Here is a 21,806-nt window from a genome sequence, read left to right as displayed (position 1 = left end):
TATATATGCACTTCAACAAGTCTCTGGAAACAAAGAGCAAATGAACCTAAAAGTTAAAATTATGAGCTCGGATACAGCTCAATGGTAGACCATTTGGTAGACCATTTGCCTAGCATATGCTAGGCCCTGGGTTTAATCCCCAGTACCTCAAAAAAGAAAAAACAAAAGTATTAGATTTGATACATACTTTCGAAGTACCACAGAAAACCAAATATAGATGAATAAAAATAAGGATCCCAGAATATAACTGTAAATAATTTAGGGGGGTAAAAACATAGAAATGCCATTTGGCTTACTTCTTATATAAAAATGGACCAGATCTAAGTCAAAACCTGAAAATTACATTAGCTGATAATAGACATGACCAAATTACAAAAATCGTACATTAAAATCACGAGCAGGTTCAGTGGCACACGCCTATAATCTGAGCAGCTCAGGAGGCTGAGGCAGGAGGATCACAAGTTCAAAGCCAGCCTCAGAAACTTAGCAAGGCCCTAGACAACTCAGTGAGACCCTGTCTCTAAATAAAATACAAAATAAGGTTGGGGATGTGGCTCAATGGATGCGTACCCCTAAGTTTAATCCCCAGCACCACCACCACCCCCCACAAAAAAACACTTAAAATGTTCTACTATACTATTTTAATATAAAACTTCGTTGGTTTTTTTGTTTTCCAGCAGGACTTTGAATCAGTGCTAAGGTCTTTCACATGCCATGCAGGTACTCTACTACTAAACTATATACATATCCAGCCCCTTAAACTTTCTTACTGAACAATAAAGGAAGACCAACCTGGTCTCTGTTGATAGTAAAGGTTTTATTCCATTCCACGATAATTAGTGGATGTATACACAAATTTAGGATGGACTAAGTTTAGAGGCATTTTATCCATTTTTTAAAAAAACAACTATAATTTTCCCCAGCATGCTTTCAGGTTTTACTGAAGTAATATAAAATATTATATAATTTCCTTGGTTTAATGCCTAACATATTGATAATATCCATTTATTTAGAAAAAAACATGATGCAATAACATTAACTCAAAATGTCTTTGCAGAATGGATTCTTTACCTATTGTGGTTTTTCTAAATATATGTAGACATATGTATTTATTTAGTTAGTTGTCAACGAAACTTTATTTTTTACTTATTTATATGCAGTGCTAAGGATTGAACCCAGTGCCTCACACATGCTAGGTAAGTCCTCTACCGCTGGGCTACAACCCGAGTCCCCTATTCCAGTTCTAAGGCAATTAATTAAAATTTTCATCATTAGACTTCAAACCTGAAGTTCAAAAACAAGTAGCAGAGGGCTGGGGCTGATCTCAGCAGTAGAGCACTTACCTAACTTACACAAGGCCCTAGACTCCATTTCCAGCGCTGAAAAACAACAAAGAACACTTCCTCAATAGAACATCTTTCCCATTAAATGTAATCTTAATACCAATTTTTTTAAACATTCCCAAACATATTTGGTTGTTGGATGCCAAAATATTTAAGGTACATACCATTTTTGTGGAAGAAACCAGTAAATGTAAGCTGCAAATGAGCTGACAAGCTAAACAAAACAAACAAAAGTTTTCATCACATTAATATTCTATAATAAAATAGCCTAGACTTTAATTTATAACAGTGAAAGCCACTCCAGCTAATTCATAAATATTTGATTTTCTCATTCTTAATTGCTGTTCTGGCCCATGACTCCATGTGCTTTACCATCATTAAGAATGACATCCAAATGAGTATGTCTACTATATACTTTAAACAAATAAACAACTAAAATCCTCCAAATCTACAAAAATAAAAGCAAAAACAAAAACACAGGAATAGGGCAGGGAAATAAAATAGACAAAATGAGATGCCAGATAAATTACTGTGCTTTAGTGTCTTACCTACAAAATGGAAAGTTTCTCTTCCCACATTGCAAAAGGAAATTTTGATAAGGAGAGTTGAATTGATCCAAGTGTTTGACTTAAAGCAATGGAAAAATTCAACCCTCCTAATCCATGATGCAAACCCTTTGTTTTACATTTCAACTAGGAGTGAAACACCAACTACAAATCTACTATAGTTCTGTAATTCACTTTCAACATGCCATTTTCACTTTTTTCTGAAGAAGCTATTCAGAAGGAAGCATGAACCAGTGAGCCTTTGTTTTGAAAAACAGCTATTATCAATGAAAAACTATTAGGATGGGACAGAATAAACAAACACCAACAGCTTTTGTAAACCTTTAAAGCTCAAGAGAAAACAGGCTTATCTATTGGTCAGGAGTCGTTCATAACATTTTAGAGCACACTTTCTATGATGTGATACTGGCAATTCAGATTATAAAAACCAACAGAAAACAGACAGTGAGGAAAGGAAAGCAGAACTGATCCTTTAACTCAAGAAATTTAACAATGAAAAGAATGAAAGTAAATAATACTTACAGAACAATAAGAACCAGTCAAGGGTATCTGGTTTTTTGTTTTGTTTTTTCTTACATAATGGTAACAATCTAGATATTTTTTATAGTAGAAAGGAAGAGTTACAGAAAGACATTGAGGCTAGAGCAATGACAAAAATGAGAACATATTATACTCTAAATTTGCCTAGGACTCCTCTTTTCCAAGATATAGAAGAGGCAAGTAAGATATTTCGATGAAAGATGTAGGGATGCCTGTATTTTCTAAGTGAAGTAAACCATCCAACTGATAAAAAAACTAGAGCAGGAACATTGTGGGGGCACTTCTAGAACTGTACTAAGGAAAGTATTCGAGAATATCAGTAGAGAACAAAATGACAATGGAAGAGTGGAAGTACAAAGGTTTAAGCAGTATTAGTATAATTTTTTAATATTTATTTTTAGTTGTAGGTGGGCACAATATCTTTATTTCATTTTTATGTGGTGCTGAGATTTGAACCCAGTGCCTCACATTTGCTAGGCGAGCACTCTACCTCTGAGTCACAACCCCAGCCCCTAAAAAGTATAATTAAGAGGCAAAAACTGAGGCAGAGCTGGGTATGGTGGTGCACACCTATAATCCCAGCAGCTCGGGAGGCTGAAACAGGAGGATCACGAGTTCAAAGCCAGCCTTAGCAATGGCAAGGCGCTAAGCAACTCACGTCTCTAAATAAAATACAAAATAGAAAAAAAAAAAATTAAAGTAAAATACAAAATAGGGCTGGGGATGTGGCTCACTGGTCAAGTGCCCCCGAGTTCAATCTCTGGTACCAAAAAAGGAAAAAAAAAAAGAAAGGCAAAAACTAATGATAACAATATCAACAAAAACAGTATACAATGGAATTCTTAAAAATAGGTAATTCAAATATTAGAAGCACTTTTAAATTATTTTGTGACATAAATCAGATGGTTTTAAAAACACGTGGGAAAGACTAACAATGAAAGAGGCAAGAAAAAAATTTTAGGGTTTATCTGGACTGCAGTGATTGATATCTGACTGTATAAGTTTGACAAAAGAACTAATCATACACCAAAAGGAGTGAATGAATGTAAATTATACTTTAAAACAAATAAACAAACAAAAGCAGACATTGGGGAATTGACTGACTATACAAACCAAAGAATTTTTCAAAGTCATGCAAATGTTTTACATTTTTGATTGTGGCAAAGATTAAAAAGTATATACATTTGTTAAAACTCGAACTATCAGCCAGGAGTGGTAGTGCACACTCATAAACCTAGACATTCAGGAGGCTGAGGCTCAAGGTCAGCCATGAAAACTTGTTGAGGGGGGATGGGAAGTTGATGACCTGTAACTTGATGATACAGAAGACCCCAGGATCAATCTCCTGTAGCTTTTTTTTAAAGCCTTGAACTATATACTTGAGTATATTTATTAAATGTAAACTATACTCAAAGTCGATATTTTAAAAGTACATTAGTCATTTACATGATATTTTACTAAAAGGATGGTTCATAGGATGGGCAGCGTGGCACACGCCTTTAATCCAAGCAACTTGGGAGGCTGAGGCAGAAGGATCACAAATTTGAGGCCAGCCACATAAACATAGTGAGACCCGGTCTCAAAATAAAACATAAAAAGGGCTGGAGATGTAGCTCAGTGGTTAAGTGCCCCAGGGTTCAATCCCTAGTACGCACCAATAAAAGGAAAGAGAAGGAGGATAGTTCAAATTTTCCCATAAAAATGGACCCATAGGGTTGGGGATGTGGCTTAAGCGGTAGCGCGCTCGCCTGGCATGCGTGTGGCCCAGGTTCGATCCTCAGCACCACATACATACAAAGATGTTGTGCCCGCCGATAACTAAAAAATAAATATTAAAAATTCTCTCTCTCTCTCTCTGTCTCTCTTTAAAAAAAAAAAATGGACCCATAAATAAGATGCGTGTGGTGGTGCACACCTGTAATTTCAGTGGCTTAGGAGGCTGAGGCAGGAGAATCATCATTGAGCTCAAAGCCAGTGTCAGCAATTTAGCAAGACCCTGTCTCAAATATAAAAAAGGCTGGGATATAGCTCAGTGGTTAAGTGCCCCTGGGTTTGATCCCCAGTACTAAAAAAAAGTAATTTCAAAAATTTCATAAATATTTCCTTAAAAAGTAGTGAAAACTCCAAAATATAGCTAAAAGAAACATTCTATAACTTCCACACGTTAGAAGATAATCCATTACAACTCTAGCCAACTCTTAGTTGGTTCAATTAAACCTATATACAAGGCCAAGTTAATCTTTCCTTTTTCTTTACGTTGGAAGATTGAACGCAAATCCTCATGCAGATTAATTTTCTGAAAACACCATTTTCTTCCTTTCTGCAAATTTTCTTTCCTTTTTTTTTTATTTGTTGATAGATCTTTATTTTATTTATTTATATGTGGTGCTGAGAATCGAACCCAGTGCCTCACGACATGCCAGGCAAGTGTGCTACTAATTTTACTTTTAATATTTTCATTTTCTTGTTTTTAAAATTCCTTTTCTACAACTTTTTTTTCTTGGTACCGGGGACTGAACTCAGGGGCACTCAACCATTGAGCCACATCTCCAGCCCTATTTTGTATTTTATTTAGAGACAGAGTGTCTGAGTTGCTTGGTGCCTCCCTATTGCTAAGGCTGGCTTTGAACTCTCGATCCTCCTGCTTCAGCCTCTCCAGTCACAGGGATTACAGGCGTGAGCCACCACACCTGGCTGCAATTTTCTAATTAGTACCCAACTACCAAATCCATTGTCTAATCACTGCCTATAATATGGTTTCATTTCTTATTATCTTCATTAAAGCTTTACATGAGAAAATAGAATGATAAAAGAACCAGAAAATTCCAATTTCACTTCTGGTTCAGTTCTTAGTTGTGACCTGATACCTATGAGTACAATTACCTCTGTTAAGGTTGTGAAGTTTGCATAAAATAACAGATCCAGTATTCTCTCATTTTACCAAGACACCAAGCCCACCGATCCAAAACTTAAGTATAACATCTTTACTTTATAAACACTTTTATTTATTACTGTCACTATTCCTGCATACACATTCTTTTGAAATCTTTATATTTTATTGGTGTCCCTAGCAGTGTCTTACAAAAAGACACTTAATAAATGCTTTTTGTAAAGGATAAGAATGTCCTCCTAGAGTAATAGTTTTTGAAGGTCAGGGTTCATGGCCCATTTTACACTGTGATATTAATAGTATTTACACTGTTTTTCTGGGAAATGTGATTCCAAATTCTAAGTTCCAGCTGTGACATGCCAGAAACATCTTGTATTATTATCTACTCTAGAAAATATTTAAATAGTATTGTTCAAAATGTGGCTGTAAATTGAGGTCATTAGGTACACTTACCATTCCACAATAATGTAAGAAATTGAGAATAAGACTTTAAAACCTTTTTAGAAATTTAGCCGGAAGGAAGAGGATTGCAGTTTCAAGGCCAGCCTCAGCAATTTAGTGAGACTCTCTCTGTCTTAAAAATAAAAAGAACTGGGTATGTAGCTCAGTGGTAAAAAACAAAACAAAATAGAAACTTACAATAACAAAAACTATATAGAAATTTAACAGTGTGAAAATATCTTCAGCATGAGCAATGTATTTTACAAATAAAAGTATCAATATAAAAAAGGTTTGAAATTAACAATGGGAATATGATTTGCTGTACAAGATTCCCCCCAAACTCCCACCTCAAAGGATACACTATATATACATATATATAATCTAGAATAAGTGTAACCATTTTCACTTGCATCGGTGGTTTCTTCCAAGAAAAAAAAGCAAACTTTTTTTCCCCCCTTTTTCTCTTCCCTCTTATAGCTACTATGTCCATATCCTAATTGTTTAAGCTGGATCAGATAAAGAAAGGGGGAAAAAAAACATGTAAGACCAATTTGGTTTTATTTAGGCTATAAAGAATCTAGTTTAGATGAGCAGAAAAAAGATACCAGATAAGGATTTAGTTCATCTACATGATGTTTCCTGTCCATACATTCTTAGGAAATAAGCAATATAGTTGCAAGAAAATGGATGAAGGTGCTTGCTTCGACAGTACGCGTATCAAAATTGAAATGATATAGAAAAGATTAGCATGGACTCTGCAGAAAGACAACATGCAAACTATTCCATGTTTTTATATGACTGACCAAATTATATTTTTATACTGTGTGCATACACAAATATGTATAAGAATTGCACTAATATGTATAATTATAATCTACTAATACAAAAGTTGATGAAACATTTGCAATTTTGGAATAGTACATTCTAAACACAAACATCTGACAGTTTTCAATCAGTCTGCACAATAAGTCAAAAGAGACTAACATTTTGAAACATGATTCATGTTAGAACTCCAAATTTTAATAGCCAGATCCAAGAAAGATATCAATGTTTATATGCCGAAAAGAGACCAAGATCAGTACCTCTAGTTTACACACACTAATCTGATAATGGCAGGTAAAAAGCTTGCTTCCAGGGTCATGGCTATGATTACCTCAAAACAGCACAAGTTGATAAGCTACTTGGCATTTATCCTGCTAGATAGCAGCCATTCAACTTTTCTTATAGAATTTATCCTATGATATATAAAGCTAAGGAGTTGGTGACTACATTGAGCCCATTATTTTGGAATCCAAGCTCCCCAAATATAGGGTTCAGACTCAGATGAAAACATTTTGTAAGTGAGAAGATTAAGTTGGATGTGGGAATGGTGTATGTCTATTACACATAAATGGATCACTTTCCAAAATTACTGCAGGGAAAAGGCATGTGCTACAACAGGCTCAAAGAAGATATTCTTACATATCCTACAAAACTGTATTATCTGTCCATGGTCATCTGTTCAAGACTCTTTCCATGCCACTCTTCTTGCCTCAAAGGCTATATTCACCATATTCCTTTTTTTTCTTGAAACCATCTACCTGCTCATTCTCCCTCCTCATTTTACTCTTATGTTCATACACCACTGCACTCAGACCAGCCTGTGTCCATCTTTCAAATCATGGCTTTCACCATCACTATTTCCACATCCAAGAGAGCTGTGTCTTCTATTTTATATACTCATGGCTTCCCCATACTTTTCTTTCCCACAATTATAATTTTATTCATTATGTCTTTCCTCCTAAACATTATGCTCTATAAAGACAGATCGTGTTTTGGAATTGGTGTGAGTATACTTTATATACAACCAGAAGTATGAAAAATTATGCTCTGTATGTGTAATATGAATTGTAATGCATTCTGCTGTAGTATATTAAAAAAATCAATTTAAAAAAAAAAAAAAAGATGTGTTTTGATCACCATTATATCCCCTAGGGCTTATATATAAACCTGGGAAATGGCAGCCTAAGGAAATTGGACCCCCCAGACCTTGTTTCTGTACAAAAAGATGCTTATAATAGGGAATGTTTAGGAAGGGAAGATTATTAACTCAAAAGTTTGGATATTAACAAAAAACACTGATAAAAGGCACTTGAGGGCTAGGGATATAGTTCAGTGACAGAGTACTTGCCAAGGATGCACAAGGCCTTGGGTTCAATCCCCAGAATCAAAAAACTAAAACAAGATGAAATAAAACAAAAAACACTTTGCCTTGTGACACTACTGAAAATATAGGCTTGAAAATACCCCCAATAAAAGGTATCTTTTGAGGGGATTTCTCCAACCACTAACACTGGGCTAGAAATGGAAGCAGAACAAAGAAGAGAGGAAACATTCTACTTTTCATTGCCCCTGCAAACACATTTGTAAGCAACTCCAATCTGAAAATCTTTTCAGGATGTGTTTTCTCTATGGAAATGCACTTAAAAGTTTAAGAATTATTCCAACTCTTTGGACTAGAGAATTCCAATATTGGCACATTACATAGCATAAGAAACTCTTATTACCCTGCTAGATTAATAACTACAGAAAAGCAAGAGATATTTATTCTAATAAGCAATGCTTGGTCCCCATACATTCAAAATTAGAGTGCCAGAAACAAGAGTTAGAGAAGATATCATATAAGCCATCCTAAAAGGAAAATAAAGATATTTAAAATATACATAACCACACCAAAAAAGCAAGAAGAAACATCAGGAAAACCTGGGAACCAAAGGTATAACCATAGTGAGTTTCTAAAATTTGCTAGTTCTGAAATTTTCAAAAGCTACTCAAAAAAAAAAAAAAAGAAAAAAAGAAAGAAAGAAAAAAAGAATTTTTTTTTTTCTTTTGGGGCACAGATGGTGGGTTTTATTGAGTTTTAAGGTTACAAATTGAGTTTTGGGGCTGTGGCTATGGCTTAGTGGTAGAGCGCTTGCCTAGCATGTGTGAGGCCCTGGGTTTGATTCTCAGCACCACATATAAACAAATAAATAAGTAAAGGTCCATCAATAACTAATAAAAATATTTTTTTAAAAAATTGAGTTTTGGAGCTGAGGTTGTGACTCAGTGGTAGCGTGTTTGCCTAGCATGTGTGACGCACTGGGTTCGATTCTCAGCATCATATATAAAGAAATAAAATAAAGGTCCATCAAAAACTAAAAAATATTTTTAAAAATTGAGTTTTAAGGTTACAAATGACAATTTTGGTCTAGTATCATAGATTGACTGATACCTTAGAAAAAGGAAAAAAAAAAAACACGAAAGATATACGTTTTCTATTGTCTCCTTCTACTAACATTTTTACAAATGATTTCCAAGAACTTGGATCTAAAGTATTAGCCAGACACAGTGGTGCCTGCCTGTAACCCCAAGGGATCGGGAGGCTGAGTTAGGAAGATCACCAAATTCAAGGCCAGCTTTAGCAAGGCCCAAAGCAACTTAGTGTAACCCTGTCTCGAAATTAAAAATTAAAAAAGGGCTAGAGGTGTGGCTCAATGGCACAGCATTCCTGGGTTCAATCCCCAGTACCCCCACAAAAAATTAAACATAAACCAGGCATGATGGGAGATGCCTGTAATCCCAGCAGCTCAGGAGGCTGAGGCAGGAGGATTGTGAGTTCAAAGTCAGCCTCAGCAAACATCCAGGCACTAAGCAACTCAGTGAGACACTCTCTCTAAATAAAATAACAAAATAGAGCTGAAGATGTGGCTCAGTGGTAGAATGCCCCTGAGTTCTATTCCTGGTAACCCAACCCCCATAAAGAAACAAATAAATTTAAAAGCCATGAGAGCTGGGGCTATATCTCAGTAGCAGAGCACTTGCCTAGCACATGTGAGGCACCGGGTTCAATCCTTAGAACTGAATAAAAAGTAAATTAAAAAAAGGCATTCTGTTCATCTACAACTACAAAAAAATTAAAATAAAATAAAAAAGATGACGATGACCATGGAATACCAACTGCTTTTACACAAATAAAGATAGGATTTGGATTTAGAATAGAAGTTGCTATAAATGTCATAATCAACTCAGGAATTTGTACTTAAATTTTAGGCTATAGTACTATGGTATTTTTGTGTATGATGATTATCCCATTGAGTTCTGGGGATTAAATATACTGGGCTTGGGAATAGAGACATTACAACTTTGGAAGTACAGAAAAAACAAGAACTCCAAGCCAGGCATGGTAGCATATGCAGGAGGATAACAAATTCGAGGCTAGCCTGAGCAATTTAATGAGGTCCTGAGCAACTTGGTGAGACCCTGTCTCAAAAAATAAAACGGGCTGGCTATATAGTTCAGCGTTAAAGTGCCCCTGGGTTAAGTCTCCAGTACCAAAAACAAAAAAACAAAAAGGAAAGAAAGAAAAAGAATTTCAGTACAAAATGCCTAGACTACTGTTGTTAAACAGATGCAGTATCCAATTAAACTCAAGGAGATCCCTGTGTCTGAGATGGTACAGAGAGAACACAGAAGAAAAATGCTTTTATATTATGATTTAAGATTTTAACTTCTAATTAATGTCACAAACAACAAAGACTTGCTTTGTTCTTTTTTTTTAATTTTTTTTTTTAGTTGTCAATAGACCTTTATTTTATTTATTTATATGTGATGCTGAGAATCAAACTCAGGGTCTCACACATGCTAGATAAGGGCTCCACCACTGAGCCACAACCCCAACCCTTGCTTTGTTCTTTTTTAAGAACAAATTTGACAATAGATTTTTATAAGCAAAGTTTTATAGTGCTGGCATTATTTACTGGTATATAATGTACTTCTTACAACCCTGTGTGAAAAAGTTTAGTACAACAGAAATGGGCTTACTTTGAGATGAGAAATACACTTAAATAACTTGACTAGAGGGTCTGGCAAGTAAACTTAAAATGAAGCACTTTCCCAATGCATCTAGTATCCCTAGGAGCAAGACTGAGACATTCATAAAAATCTCTCACTGGAACAGCTAGATCCTAAAGACTGAAAATTTTGTCTTCCAAATTATAAGTAGGAATTTTAATGTAATCCTTAGATTTGTTCTTTACGTTGAACCCACGGGGTCAAAAAGAACAAAAGTTATTGGAAGAATAATTATGTACAAAGAACTGACCGGTATTATCTCCCTCATAACACACATTCTTAGGGAAGCTCTGTAATATTTATCAAAGACAATGACAATGAGATAATAATAGTTTAGCAGTGATGAACTAGAATTTTAATAGGGAAAATTAAGAAGAGAGTCTAGTTTTCTTATTATTATTATTGGCTCACTCGTCATTCTCATTTGAAACCTGAAAGGTCTAGAGGACACTTTATACTTAGGTGGTCAAGAAAAGAAGCGGGAGGGTCAGATCAGGCTCTAAGTAAAAAAAGGCCCTGAGGAGGCTGGGGATATAGCTAAGTGGTAAAGCACATGCTCAGACTGCACAAAGGCTCTGGATTCCACAAAAAAGACCCTGAGCATCCCAAGGGTAGACAACCAACCAAGCATCTGGAATAGCAATTCAAGCAAAAGGTAAGTGTGCAAGGCACCAGCAATATTTTCAGTTCTATTTTAAAGAGTACATAGAGCCAGGCGCAAGGGCACATACCTACAACCCCAGGGATTTGGGAAACTGAGGCAGGAGGATTGCAAGTTTAAGGCCAACCTCAGCCATTTAGCAAGGTCCTAAGCACTTTAGTGAGAGCGTCTCAAAATAAAAAATAAAAGGGCCAGCGGATGTAGCTCAGTGGTGAAGTGCCTCCTGTGTTAAACTCCCATTCCCCCCCCCACACACACACACCAATGCCCACAAAAAAAGTACATAGACTAGGTAAAGATTTAAGCTTCCAGAGTTGACCGCCATACCTTATTTGCAAGTCAGAATTTACCTACATATTGAAGTACAAATTACACTTCAATCCTATAAGAATACAAGATATAAAACAAAAAACACTGTTGTTTTTATAATTTAAATAACATAATCAACTAATTCAACAGCCAACTCAAGATATAAGCCAACTACAAAGAAAAATGAAATCTTTTATCAGTCACTAAAACAATAAGAAAACAAATGCAGCACTGTTAAGCATATATCTTATCAAAATTGTAAAATGGATTAAAGAGAAAAAGAAAAATACATTGTAACAATTTCCTAACTCTGTTTTTTGAAAAGGACTTGGGAATGTGGCTCAGTGGTAGAGCACTTGCCTATGACACAACGCCCTGGGTTCAAGAACTGGTGGGGTGGGGGGGAGATCCATATTTTCTAGTTCTTCATTCTCTCTAAAAGCAGTCAATGAATGAATAACCACCATATAAGTTCCTGTTTCTCTTTAGAAGAATATTCACTTGTTAGTTTGAATGTCAAAGATAAAAACAGAATTTAAAAATGCATATTATCTAGAGTAAGGAGATAATAAACTAATCAGAATATAAAGGATTACCCAGATGTGTAATCCCAGCTACTTGAGATTACACATCTGGGATTAGCACACCTATAATTCCCATTACTTGAAAGATTAAGGCAGGAATATCCCAAGTTCAAGGACAGCCTGGGTAATTTAGTGAGACTCTGTCTAAAAATAAAACTAAAAAGGGCTGGGTTGTAGCTCAATGATAGAGTACCCCTGATTCAATCCCCAACATAATAATAAAGAATATTAAGCAATTAGTTCTAGTTATACATTTGAAAGTGTACAATAAGTAGGTTCTGTCAAAAGGGTCATAAAATTATATTTCGCATGATATTTAAATAAGAGAAAGGAAAGGATAGAACATGAAGATGATTATTTAGAAGAGATGTGACACTGTGAAGTACCTAGCACAGAAATGTGATTCTCCACTCCCTCAGGTGAGATGAACTGCAGAAATTACAGATTTTTATCGAAAATGGCACAAGTTGGCAATAAACAATAACAAACACAACTGCCTCACAAATAGTGAGTTCCTACACATTGTAGATATTCAAGCTAAGGCTTAAGAATTCTCTTTTCAGGGTCACTACAAAAATTAATTCCTGAGTTGGGTTGAATTTGGGCCAACTGACCTCTAAGGTTCCTTCCAAATCCTAATAGAACTGAGGTGATCACTAGGGAAATGATCACTATTAGGTTTTCCTCTTTCCTCAAATACATCACTTAATATAAACTAATAAGTTATCTTACCTATGAGATTCTTGCTCTCCTTTCATTTTCTCTACTTTTGATAACATATCATCAACTTTAAATGTCTTCCTGGAAGAAACAGATAAACAAAATAATCACTTCTCAACTGGGAAAGAACAAACAAATTACACTTTATTTTCACTATAACAGGCTAGATGGAAATCTGATTTTGATTATTTTTACCTAGATAAATTATGAAGGGTTCGCTGTAACAATGAATACTATTAAAACGTGTATGTTACAACACAGCAGACATGCTTTGTCATAAAATCTTTTGTAATTATTCCCAAATGAGTGATTTCTCCTTACCATGGCATTTGATTTATATTTCTTTTGACACAGTCTCCTACCTGTGAAATCTGTGTAAATATTTTATTTTTCCATATAGATTATAAGCTCCTGAAGGGCAGTGATTGCCTCTCTTCAAGTAAGTAGTGTTCGGCATAGTGCCCTATTCTTGGTAGGTATTCAAATTATCTATTAAACTAGGTGAAACAAAGGCAAATTATGTGTATTTTGAAGCATCTGTACCATACTTCTTTAAAGCAACCCAACAAAAAAGAACTAGCAGCATCACATAAAAATGGATATTCTATAAAGTATACCAAAGTTTATAAAACATCCTCAAAGTTTACAGTTGAATAATGTCATACTAAAGAGACAGTTTTTTAAAAGTCATGTAAAAATTTGAAATTAGAGGACATATCCATCAAATGATAAAATTGCTTATTATCTTTAAGTTGATACTTTTACGAGAAAAAAGTAATTTTTTCACAAAACAGAAACTGAAGTAAAATCTCCCAAAGCAATTAAAGATTGAATGGGTTGTAAAACAAATCTCATTTTACTTCTCAAGGTAGATTATGGTATCTCCTGGAGATAGAGGTGAAAAACTTTATCCACATATAATTTGTTAATTGTAAGAAATGTTTCTCTTTTCTTAAGTGAATTTCAGGCTAGGCCACACTGAAATCCTATGCAATTTTATTTTTTGCAGTGCTAGGAATCAAACCCAGGGTCCAGTGTGTGCTAGTCAAGTGCTTTGTCACTGAGCTACATTCTCAACCCCAAATATTTCTCTTTATACCCTTTTATGTGTTCTCTTCAAATTTGGGACTTGAAATTTTACTGTACTCAAAATTTACTTATGACATCATAATGCTTGAATGCAGATAAGAGAAACTGAGGCCAGGCTCATTACTCAAAAACAGCTATTGTCACTTTTTTTTTTTTTTGGCAGGACTAGGGACTGTGCTCTACCACTGAGTTACAACCCTAGACCTCAAAACAACTACTGTATTCAATTACTATAATGAAAATTATTAGTAGAGAAATGTTAATATAAAATAATGTAAATATATTACAATAAAACATTGGAACAGCAGTACTGATAGTCTATATTCCAGTGATTGAGAAGTCTCTATTTAAACAAAAGACCTTTTTTTAAAAAAAACTTCTCTGTTTAGAGTAACTAAAAAACTTCAATTTTGAAGTTTAACCCAATAGTCTAGCAAGAAATGCTTTATGAATGATGGCAATTCATTTTTTAATCTCCACAGATGAGAGAAGAAAAATGAACTGTTCTAGGCAAGCTACAAAAACAGTTCAATATAAATGCTGAAAAGTTATTATTAAGGAGGGTTTAAAGTTACTGGAAATTTTTTTTAATATTTATTTTTCAGTTATAGGTGGATACAATATCTTTATTTTTATGTGGTGACCAGTGCCTCACATATGATAGGTGAGCGCTCTACCTCTGAGCCACAACCCCAGCCCTGGAAATTTTTAGGTATAATATGTTTATGTAATGATTAAGAAATTCTGTCTTGCAGTTGGTTGACTCCACAGATGCCCATCATGTGTATATGGACTCCATGGATTTGGAGACTGATTATACTGTTTTTTTCCTATTATGTTTTTCATAACTGTAATAAAGTTTAACTTGTAAACTACACTCAGTAAGAGATTAACAACAGTAACTAATAATAAAATAGACTAATTATTTAAAAAAAGAAATTCTGTCTTTAATAAAGGTAAGACTAAGTCCCAAGGTTCATCTCTTCCAACATTATGAAGTTTTATACAGAAGAAATGAATAAGAGAACTGAATAGTAACAACCACTTGAAACAGATACAATCATAAAGGCAACCCTACCTTCTTAAGAAAAAACAAACCACATGAACAACTATAGAAAAGCAGTTCCTCCCCGAACACCAAGGTATTTCTGTTCTTTAGAAAGGCAATGCTACTGTAGCTCAGCTTTAATAAGGGAAATGGTTATCAAAAGGTCATCAAAAAGGAGAACATTTAAAAATTCAAGAAATTTCTGAAAATTTTCTTGGGAGGGTTCAGAAGCAGTTTACATAAAATCTAATAAAATGGATTCAAAGCCTTTCTCCTTACCTTAAGTTCTACTGCATCAGAATAGTGTTAGCCTATAGAATTTGAATACCCCTGTAAAGTATTAAGACTAAAATATGAAATGAGTTTTACTGATATACCAAGGGTAAAATTATAACTGACAGTATGACTTCCAAGGGAATAACATGCTTGTTCCAATAACAGATTCTGGGCTGAAGATGTAGCTCAGTGGTATAACATATTTGCCTAGCACACACAAAGTCCCAACCAAAAAAAAAAAAAAATATATACGTGTGTGTATGTGTGTGTGTGTATATATATATATATATATATATATATATACATATACATACACACACATACACATATGTACATATATATGGTGTTATAGTAAAAAGGAGTTCCAAAAATAATTTGTGAAAAGACCACAATTATTGCTAAATCTGCTACCTTTAAAAGTCACTAATGCTTTTTGTTTGTTATGCTAGGGACTGAAACCAGGGCCTCACACATGCTATCCAAGCATTCTGCCATAGAGCTACATACATCCCCAGCCCCCCAAAGTCACCAACTACTTTGAAGAGACAATAGTATTCATCTGAAGATACAAAGGGTTGGCCTACAATTTGCTACAAATTACTCTTAAAACTGGGCATGGTAGCACACACCTGTAATTCCAGTGAAGGGAGGCTGAGGCAGGAGGATTACAAATTCAAAACCAGCCTCAGCAACTTAGCAAAACCATGTTTCAAAAAATAAAAAGGACTGGGCTGGGATTGTGGCTCAGAGTAAAGCGCTTGCCCAGCATTCGAGGCCCTGGGTTTGATCCTCAGCACCACATAAAAACAAATAAATAAAATAAAGATTAAAAAATTAAAAGTACTGGGGATGTGGCTCAGGGGTTAAACACTCCTTTATTTAACGCCCAGTACCCTTACACACACACACACACACACACAAATTACTCTTAAAGTCCAATATATAAAGTCAGGTTTATAATAAGAGAGTTTAACCAATGTCTATTCATTTCTTTATGGAAATAAAGGAGAGTTCGATGTTTCTAGGCTAGGCAAACACAACACTGCATGCAGTGAGGCAGAAGATTAGAAGTTCAAGGTTAGCAGAGGCAATTTAGCAGGATCTTGTCTCAAAATATAAGAGTTGGGATGCAGCTCAGTGATAAAGTGCTCCTGAATTCAATTTCCAGCACCAATAATAAAGAAAGAATAAATGTTTTTTTGTTTTGTTTTTTGGCTAGAAAATTGCTTAAAAATCCCCAAACCGCAAATATTTTAAAATCTAAATGGCAATAATTAAGAAAATCAGTTTATACTACCAAGTTTTTTAAACTATCCATCTACTGGACACAATATATTCCAAAATGAGACAGTCTAATAAACAAACATGATAAGAAAATGAAAAACTTGGCACAGTGGCACACTGCTGTAATCCCAGCTACTTGAGAGGCTGAGGTAGGAAGACTGGAAAGTTTGAGGCCAGCCCGGGCTAAAAACTTAGCAGGACCCTGTCTCAAAACAAAAAGGGCTGGGGATGTAGCTCAATGGAACAATGCTTGCCTAGCATGTGCAAGGCCATGGGTTCGATCCCCAGTACCACAAAGGAAGAAAAAGGTAAGATTTTAAATGTGTACTTGTAATCCATTTATGGATTAATACACTTATTCTTTAAGATCTTAATCACTTTTAAAATTAAAATTAGGCAATATCTTAATAACTCAACTGACAATCCATATTAAAAATAATTTAGCCAGGCATGGTAGCACATCCCTGTAATCCCAGCAGCCCAGGAAACTGAGACAGTATTGCAGGTTCGAAGCCAGACTCAGCAACTTGCAAAGCTATAAGCAATCTAATGATATCCTGACTCAAAATAAAAAATAAAAAGGACTGGGGATGTGGCATGGTGGTAAAAAGCCCAAGGATTCAATCCCTGGTCCCAAAGAATAAAAATTTTAAAATAACAGTGAAAGAAAAAGGTTAACTTAATCAAATTTTCTTAGTTCTATGAAATGAATCAAGGGTCAGCAAACTATGGCTGACTACACAGTTTAATCCACAAACTAAGAATGATTTTTTTTTTAAGTTGTAGATGGACACAATACATTTATTCTATTTATTTATTTTTATGAATGCTGAGGATGAAATTCAGTGCCTCACACGTGCTAGGCAAGTACTCTACCACTGAGCTACAACCCCAGCCCCCAAGAATAATTTTAACAGAAAAAACATTGGCAACTGATCTGATGACAGAGAACACTTAACTCTGAACCCCAATTAAGCAAAATGTTATCTCAAAAGAATTCTACATTTCTTACTTGTAGGCTTGTTACAAAATATTTTACTTTGTATTGTTGTATTGTAATATTGAATTTCATCAGTAAAAGAACTGGGGATTTTTTTTTTTTGGGGGGGGGTGCTGTTGTTTATATTAAGCACCTGCATAATATCCTTGATTTTGCCTCCTGGCCACAAAAAACCTAAAATATTTACTATCTAGTCCTGTACCCTGGCATTAATCAACAGAGTAGACAGGTTCTGTTACCTACTTCATCACACCCTTCCTACTTATTTGGATCCTTAGCAATTTTCACCTTCTGAACACAATGTTTTCTCTTTCTGTCTCTCACCTTAGACTGTTAAAAGACAAATTATTTTAATGTCAATTCTTTAAAATATACTTTAATAAATCTATAAAACTAGATCTTGCTATATAAATGTGATGCCTATTTAGTAACTAGGAGTCTCCTAGGGAGTTTCAAAGTCTATTGAAATAGCTTAATGGTTTTAAGACTATAACATACTAAATGTTTGATAGTTCTCTTTTAAATTTAACTTGTTAACTTGATATACTCAATAAATATAATCTTGCACATAGGACAAGAAACACATTCCATGATTACATTTGGCTAAGTCATAAATGTTAAATGCCAAAAATAAGCTGTGTACCATACCACATCTCCTGACTCCACTATAAGACAGAAAGATTAAGAAATATTTTTTAAAAATTAAGGGCTGGGATATAGCTCAGTGGCAAAGCATCTGCCTTGCATTCGCAAAGCCCCGGGTTGGACCCCCAGTTCCAAAAAAGACCAAAAAAAAAAAAAAAAAAATTGAACTCCACCAAAAAAACTAAAATAAGAATTTTTTAAAAAAACCCTTTGGGCTGGGAAGTTTGGCTCAAGTGGTAGAAGTGCTTGCCTAGCATGGGTGAGGAACTGGGTTCGATTCATCAACACCACATATAAATAAGTAAAATAAAGACCCATTGACAACTAAAGAATATTAAAAAAAAAAGTTAAACATTATATTTTATGTCTCAAAGATAGTAANAAAAAAAAAAAAAAAAAAAAAAAAGAACTCCACCAAAAAAATAAATAAGATTTTTTAAAAAACCCTTTGGGCTGGGGTTTGGCTCAGTGGTAGAGTGCTTGCCTAGCATGGGTGAGGAACTGGGTTCGATTCTCAACACCACATATAAATAAGTAAAATAAAGACCCATTGACAACTAAAGAATATTAAAAAAAAAAATTAAACATTATATTTTATGTCTCAAAGATAGTAAGCCCTTTAGTAAGTATTTAAATCCTGGAGTTTTACCAAATTTGAAAATAACTAGTGAAAATACGAGTCAATAAAAATCACCTCATTCACTTTACTACTAAATCATTTCTACTAGGAAAAAACTGAAATAAATTAGGATTCCAAAAATAATACTATTAAAAATTACTTTGCACCCAATTCAACTAACCACTATTTCACTTCAGTTTTCATATCTAACCCGTAATTAGAAACAGTACTTTAAGACAAAACTTTCAGATGGTTTGATCAGCTTGAAATAAGATTCATAAAATGTACCTTTTGATGTTTGTTCTGGAGTTTCGATGAGACATGTAAGTAAGAGTTCTGTGCAAAAATATTGGCTATAAAAAAAGTTTTAAAAATATTAAAATACAATACAAATGAAATTATAAAAATGAAATAATATTGATGAATTTCATTGACTACTTACTGCTATGAGATTTCGAGTTCGAAGAAATCTATAGATCTGTGTTGGTTCTAGGTAACAGAAAACAAAAATCCAAACATTATCTAAATTTACTAATTTTTAAGGAAACTATCAACCCAGCCCATGTTATAACCAATAGAATCCAATCACCTGGTATGAAAACCATGTACTAATTATTTAAATCAAGGAAATAAGTATGCACAATAATATCAAAAGACATTCAATCTATGGCACATTCACAAAATTCACCATTTATTTTAAACTCAAGGCTCTCCATAATCTTGTTCTTAAACCTTTCTGAGGTGGTTACTGTTATTGTGAAGAACCAAATAGTTGTAGTCATTTAATTAGCTAATTTTACTATTTGTAACCCATCTCTTTCCAAAATGCAGCTGACATAAGGTAGCTATATTCAACAAAATAAATATTTATTGTTGCCAAACAAAATGAAAATTTCACTTTTTAATTGGCCGTTTAAAAATTTCATATAGTAACCAGCTAAAATGGAATAAAATGATTTTCCAGACATCCCAATATAGATATGATGAAAATCAGTCAATACTGAAGTCTAAGACATTACATGTAACTAAAATTCACCGAGTATTTTTAACCTGTTTAATTTTTATTTGTTTTGCTTAATGTAAATATTATCTCAACATGCAAATACTGCCACCAACACATATTTCTGTGCAACTGACAAGAGTCCCAAAGTCTTTTTAATGTTTAAAATTAATTAAGTTATAAAGGACTTGGATTAAAGTTAAAAAAATAAAGACATATACCACCTTGTATTAATGATCCATTAGTATCACATTTCTTTAAAAAACATCAAAATAAACTAAATGTAACTGTATTAATAATTGCACTAAAGCATTTAAACTTCCCAGAAACTAAGACCAATGTTGAAAAGAATCAAGTTGTTTGGTGACCAGATCTAGTTCTTAATGACAGTTGATTTCTCCCAGGTAGATGCATCAGAAAGCAAATAGTTAAAACTTTCTTGGAGGATTTTTCATAAGATTTGGAAAGAACTTTAAAAATTTCCACTTGTTCTTCAGTTCGTTTTAGTTTCAAGTTAAACTAAAAGAAGATATTTTAGAAGAAGTAAAAATAAGTACGTTTATTGTCATGTCTGTCCTTCAGTTCTCCATCCTATTTCTAATCAGACGTCCCAGATTTTTTAAAGTATATTAAGCAAAGGAATAACGTGAAATCTCTCTGAAGCAGGTTCACATTCGTTTCAGTAAAAACTGAAATTTCAAGTATTAAATTCCAATTAGAATTTCATGAAGCACTAATGAGAGAGAATGAAGGAGGGGTATTAAACAATGTAATATGTCTTTCCAAGCACAGCTGATACCATGCCCTTAACATATGCCACGGTAAGATTGTAAATAAAGACATTCAGCGGTAGAGCTGAGTTTATTCCAGTTTCTGTAAGATACTTAGCTGTTTAAGATTGCCCAAATTATAATGTCCACACAAAAGCAAAAAATCAGGATATAACAAACATTAAAGAACAGTTACAACTGTTTATAGTCATGATATTGTTTATAAATCCTATTGTTTGTTTCCAGACACCTTGCTCCCGTTTCCACCTAAGTCAGTCCTAGTTTTCGCCCTCCAAACAGTCCTTTAAAAAGCAGAAACTGACTTAAGGTTCGGGAAGTTAAGACAGGGCTCCGAGGTCCTCTCCAAGAGAGGATGCTGGCCTACTACCTGTCTCAGTTTACGTGTCCATAAAATGGGCGGATATATTTCAAAAGATTTAAAGCATCAAAAGGTGCCATGTTAAGATGAAGCACAAGTTAGTGCCCAGGTATTTCGGACCCATGACAATTTCGCCGGCCTCACAGCATTCATCCCTTCCCAGGCTGACTCTTGCCCCCCTCGAAACCTACAATCGAAACCCCGGTACTTCTGGAGTACGAAAGGCATAAAAGAAAACAAGTACTCGTCCTGGGATCTCCCTGCACCTTCAGTCCAACTGTGCAACCTCATCTCAAAAGCCTGCCCTTAACGAGGGGCCCCCGCGGACCGTGGGGGAGTCAAGAACCCAACCCGGACCTCGCTCCCACCTCCACCAAAGGCCCAGGACTTGGGGTCCCGGGGAGCCGCAATCCCTGGCGTGGGGACATCCCCCGCGAAGCCTCCCTCCACTCCCAAACCAAGTGCACTCGCGGAGAGGAGGGGGCCCGGCCGAGAGTCCCGAGCCCCCGGTGCCGCAAGAGTGCGTCTCCCTGCCCTCAAAGCCTCGCACACACTCACTCTCAAAGGCCTGGAGGAAAAGCTCGTGGTCAGCCTGGACGTGCTCCATTTTCGGCTTCTTCACCGGTAACACGGCGGCCCCCACCGCTGCCGCCGCGGAAGACGAGGAGGAGGCCGAGTAACTGCCGCCGCCTCCACAGCCCCCGCCGCCGGATTTACCGCCCGAAGCCGTCGCCGCCGCCACCGCCGCCGAACCCCCGAAGCCGCCTCCC

At 35.2% G+C, this 21,806-nt stretch overlaps 1 protein-coding gene and 1 pseudogene across 1 annotated transcript in view; one reads left to right on the top strand and one right to left on the bottom strand.

Annotated features, from left to right (window-relative positions):
- Suz12 (SUZ12 polycomb repressive complex 2 subunit) overlaps positions 1-21,806 on the bottom strand; it is a 48,296-nt gene extending 26,490 nt beyond the window's left edge. The window contains exons 1-5 of the mRNA XM_015500946.2: positions 21,595-21,806; positions 19,330-19,376; positions 19,176-19,240; positions 12,939-13,007; positions 1,508-1,557 (exon numbers count right to left, since the gene is read on the bottom strand). Of these exons, the coding sequence (XP_015356432.2) occupies positions 1,508-1,557; positions 12,939-13,007; positions 19,176-19,240; positions 19,330-19,376; positions 21,595-21,643 (280 nt within the window). The 5' untranslated portion in view covers positions 21,644-21,806. The remainder of the gene's footprint in view (positions 1-1,507; positions 1,558-12,938; positions 13,008-19,175; positions 19,241-19,329; positions 19,377-21,594) is intronic.
- Positions 6,474-6,572, top strand: LOC125613748 (annotated as a pseudogene).

Source organism: Marmota marmota, unplaced genomic scaffold (assembly GCF_001458135.2).
Source record: "Marmota marmota marmota unplaced genomic scaffold, marMar, whole genome shotgun sequence".
In the NCBI taxonomy this organism is placed as follows: Eukaryota; Metazoa; Chordata; class Mammalia; order Rodentia; family Sciuridae; genus Marmota; species Marmota marmota.
This window is presented reverse-complemented; position numbering and strand designations above follow the sequence as displayed.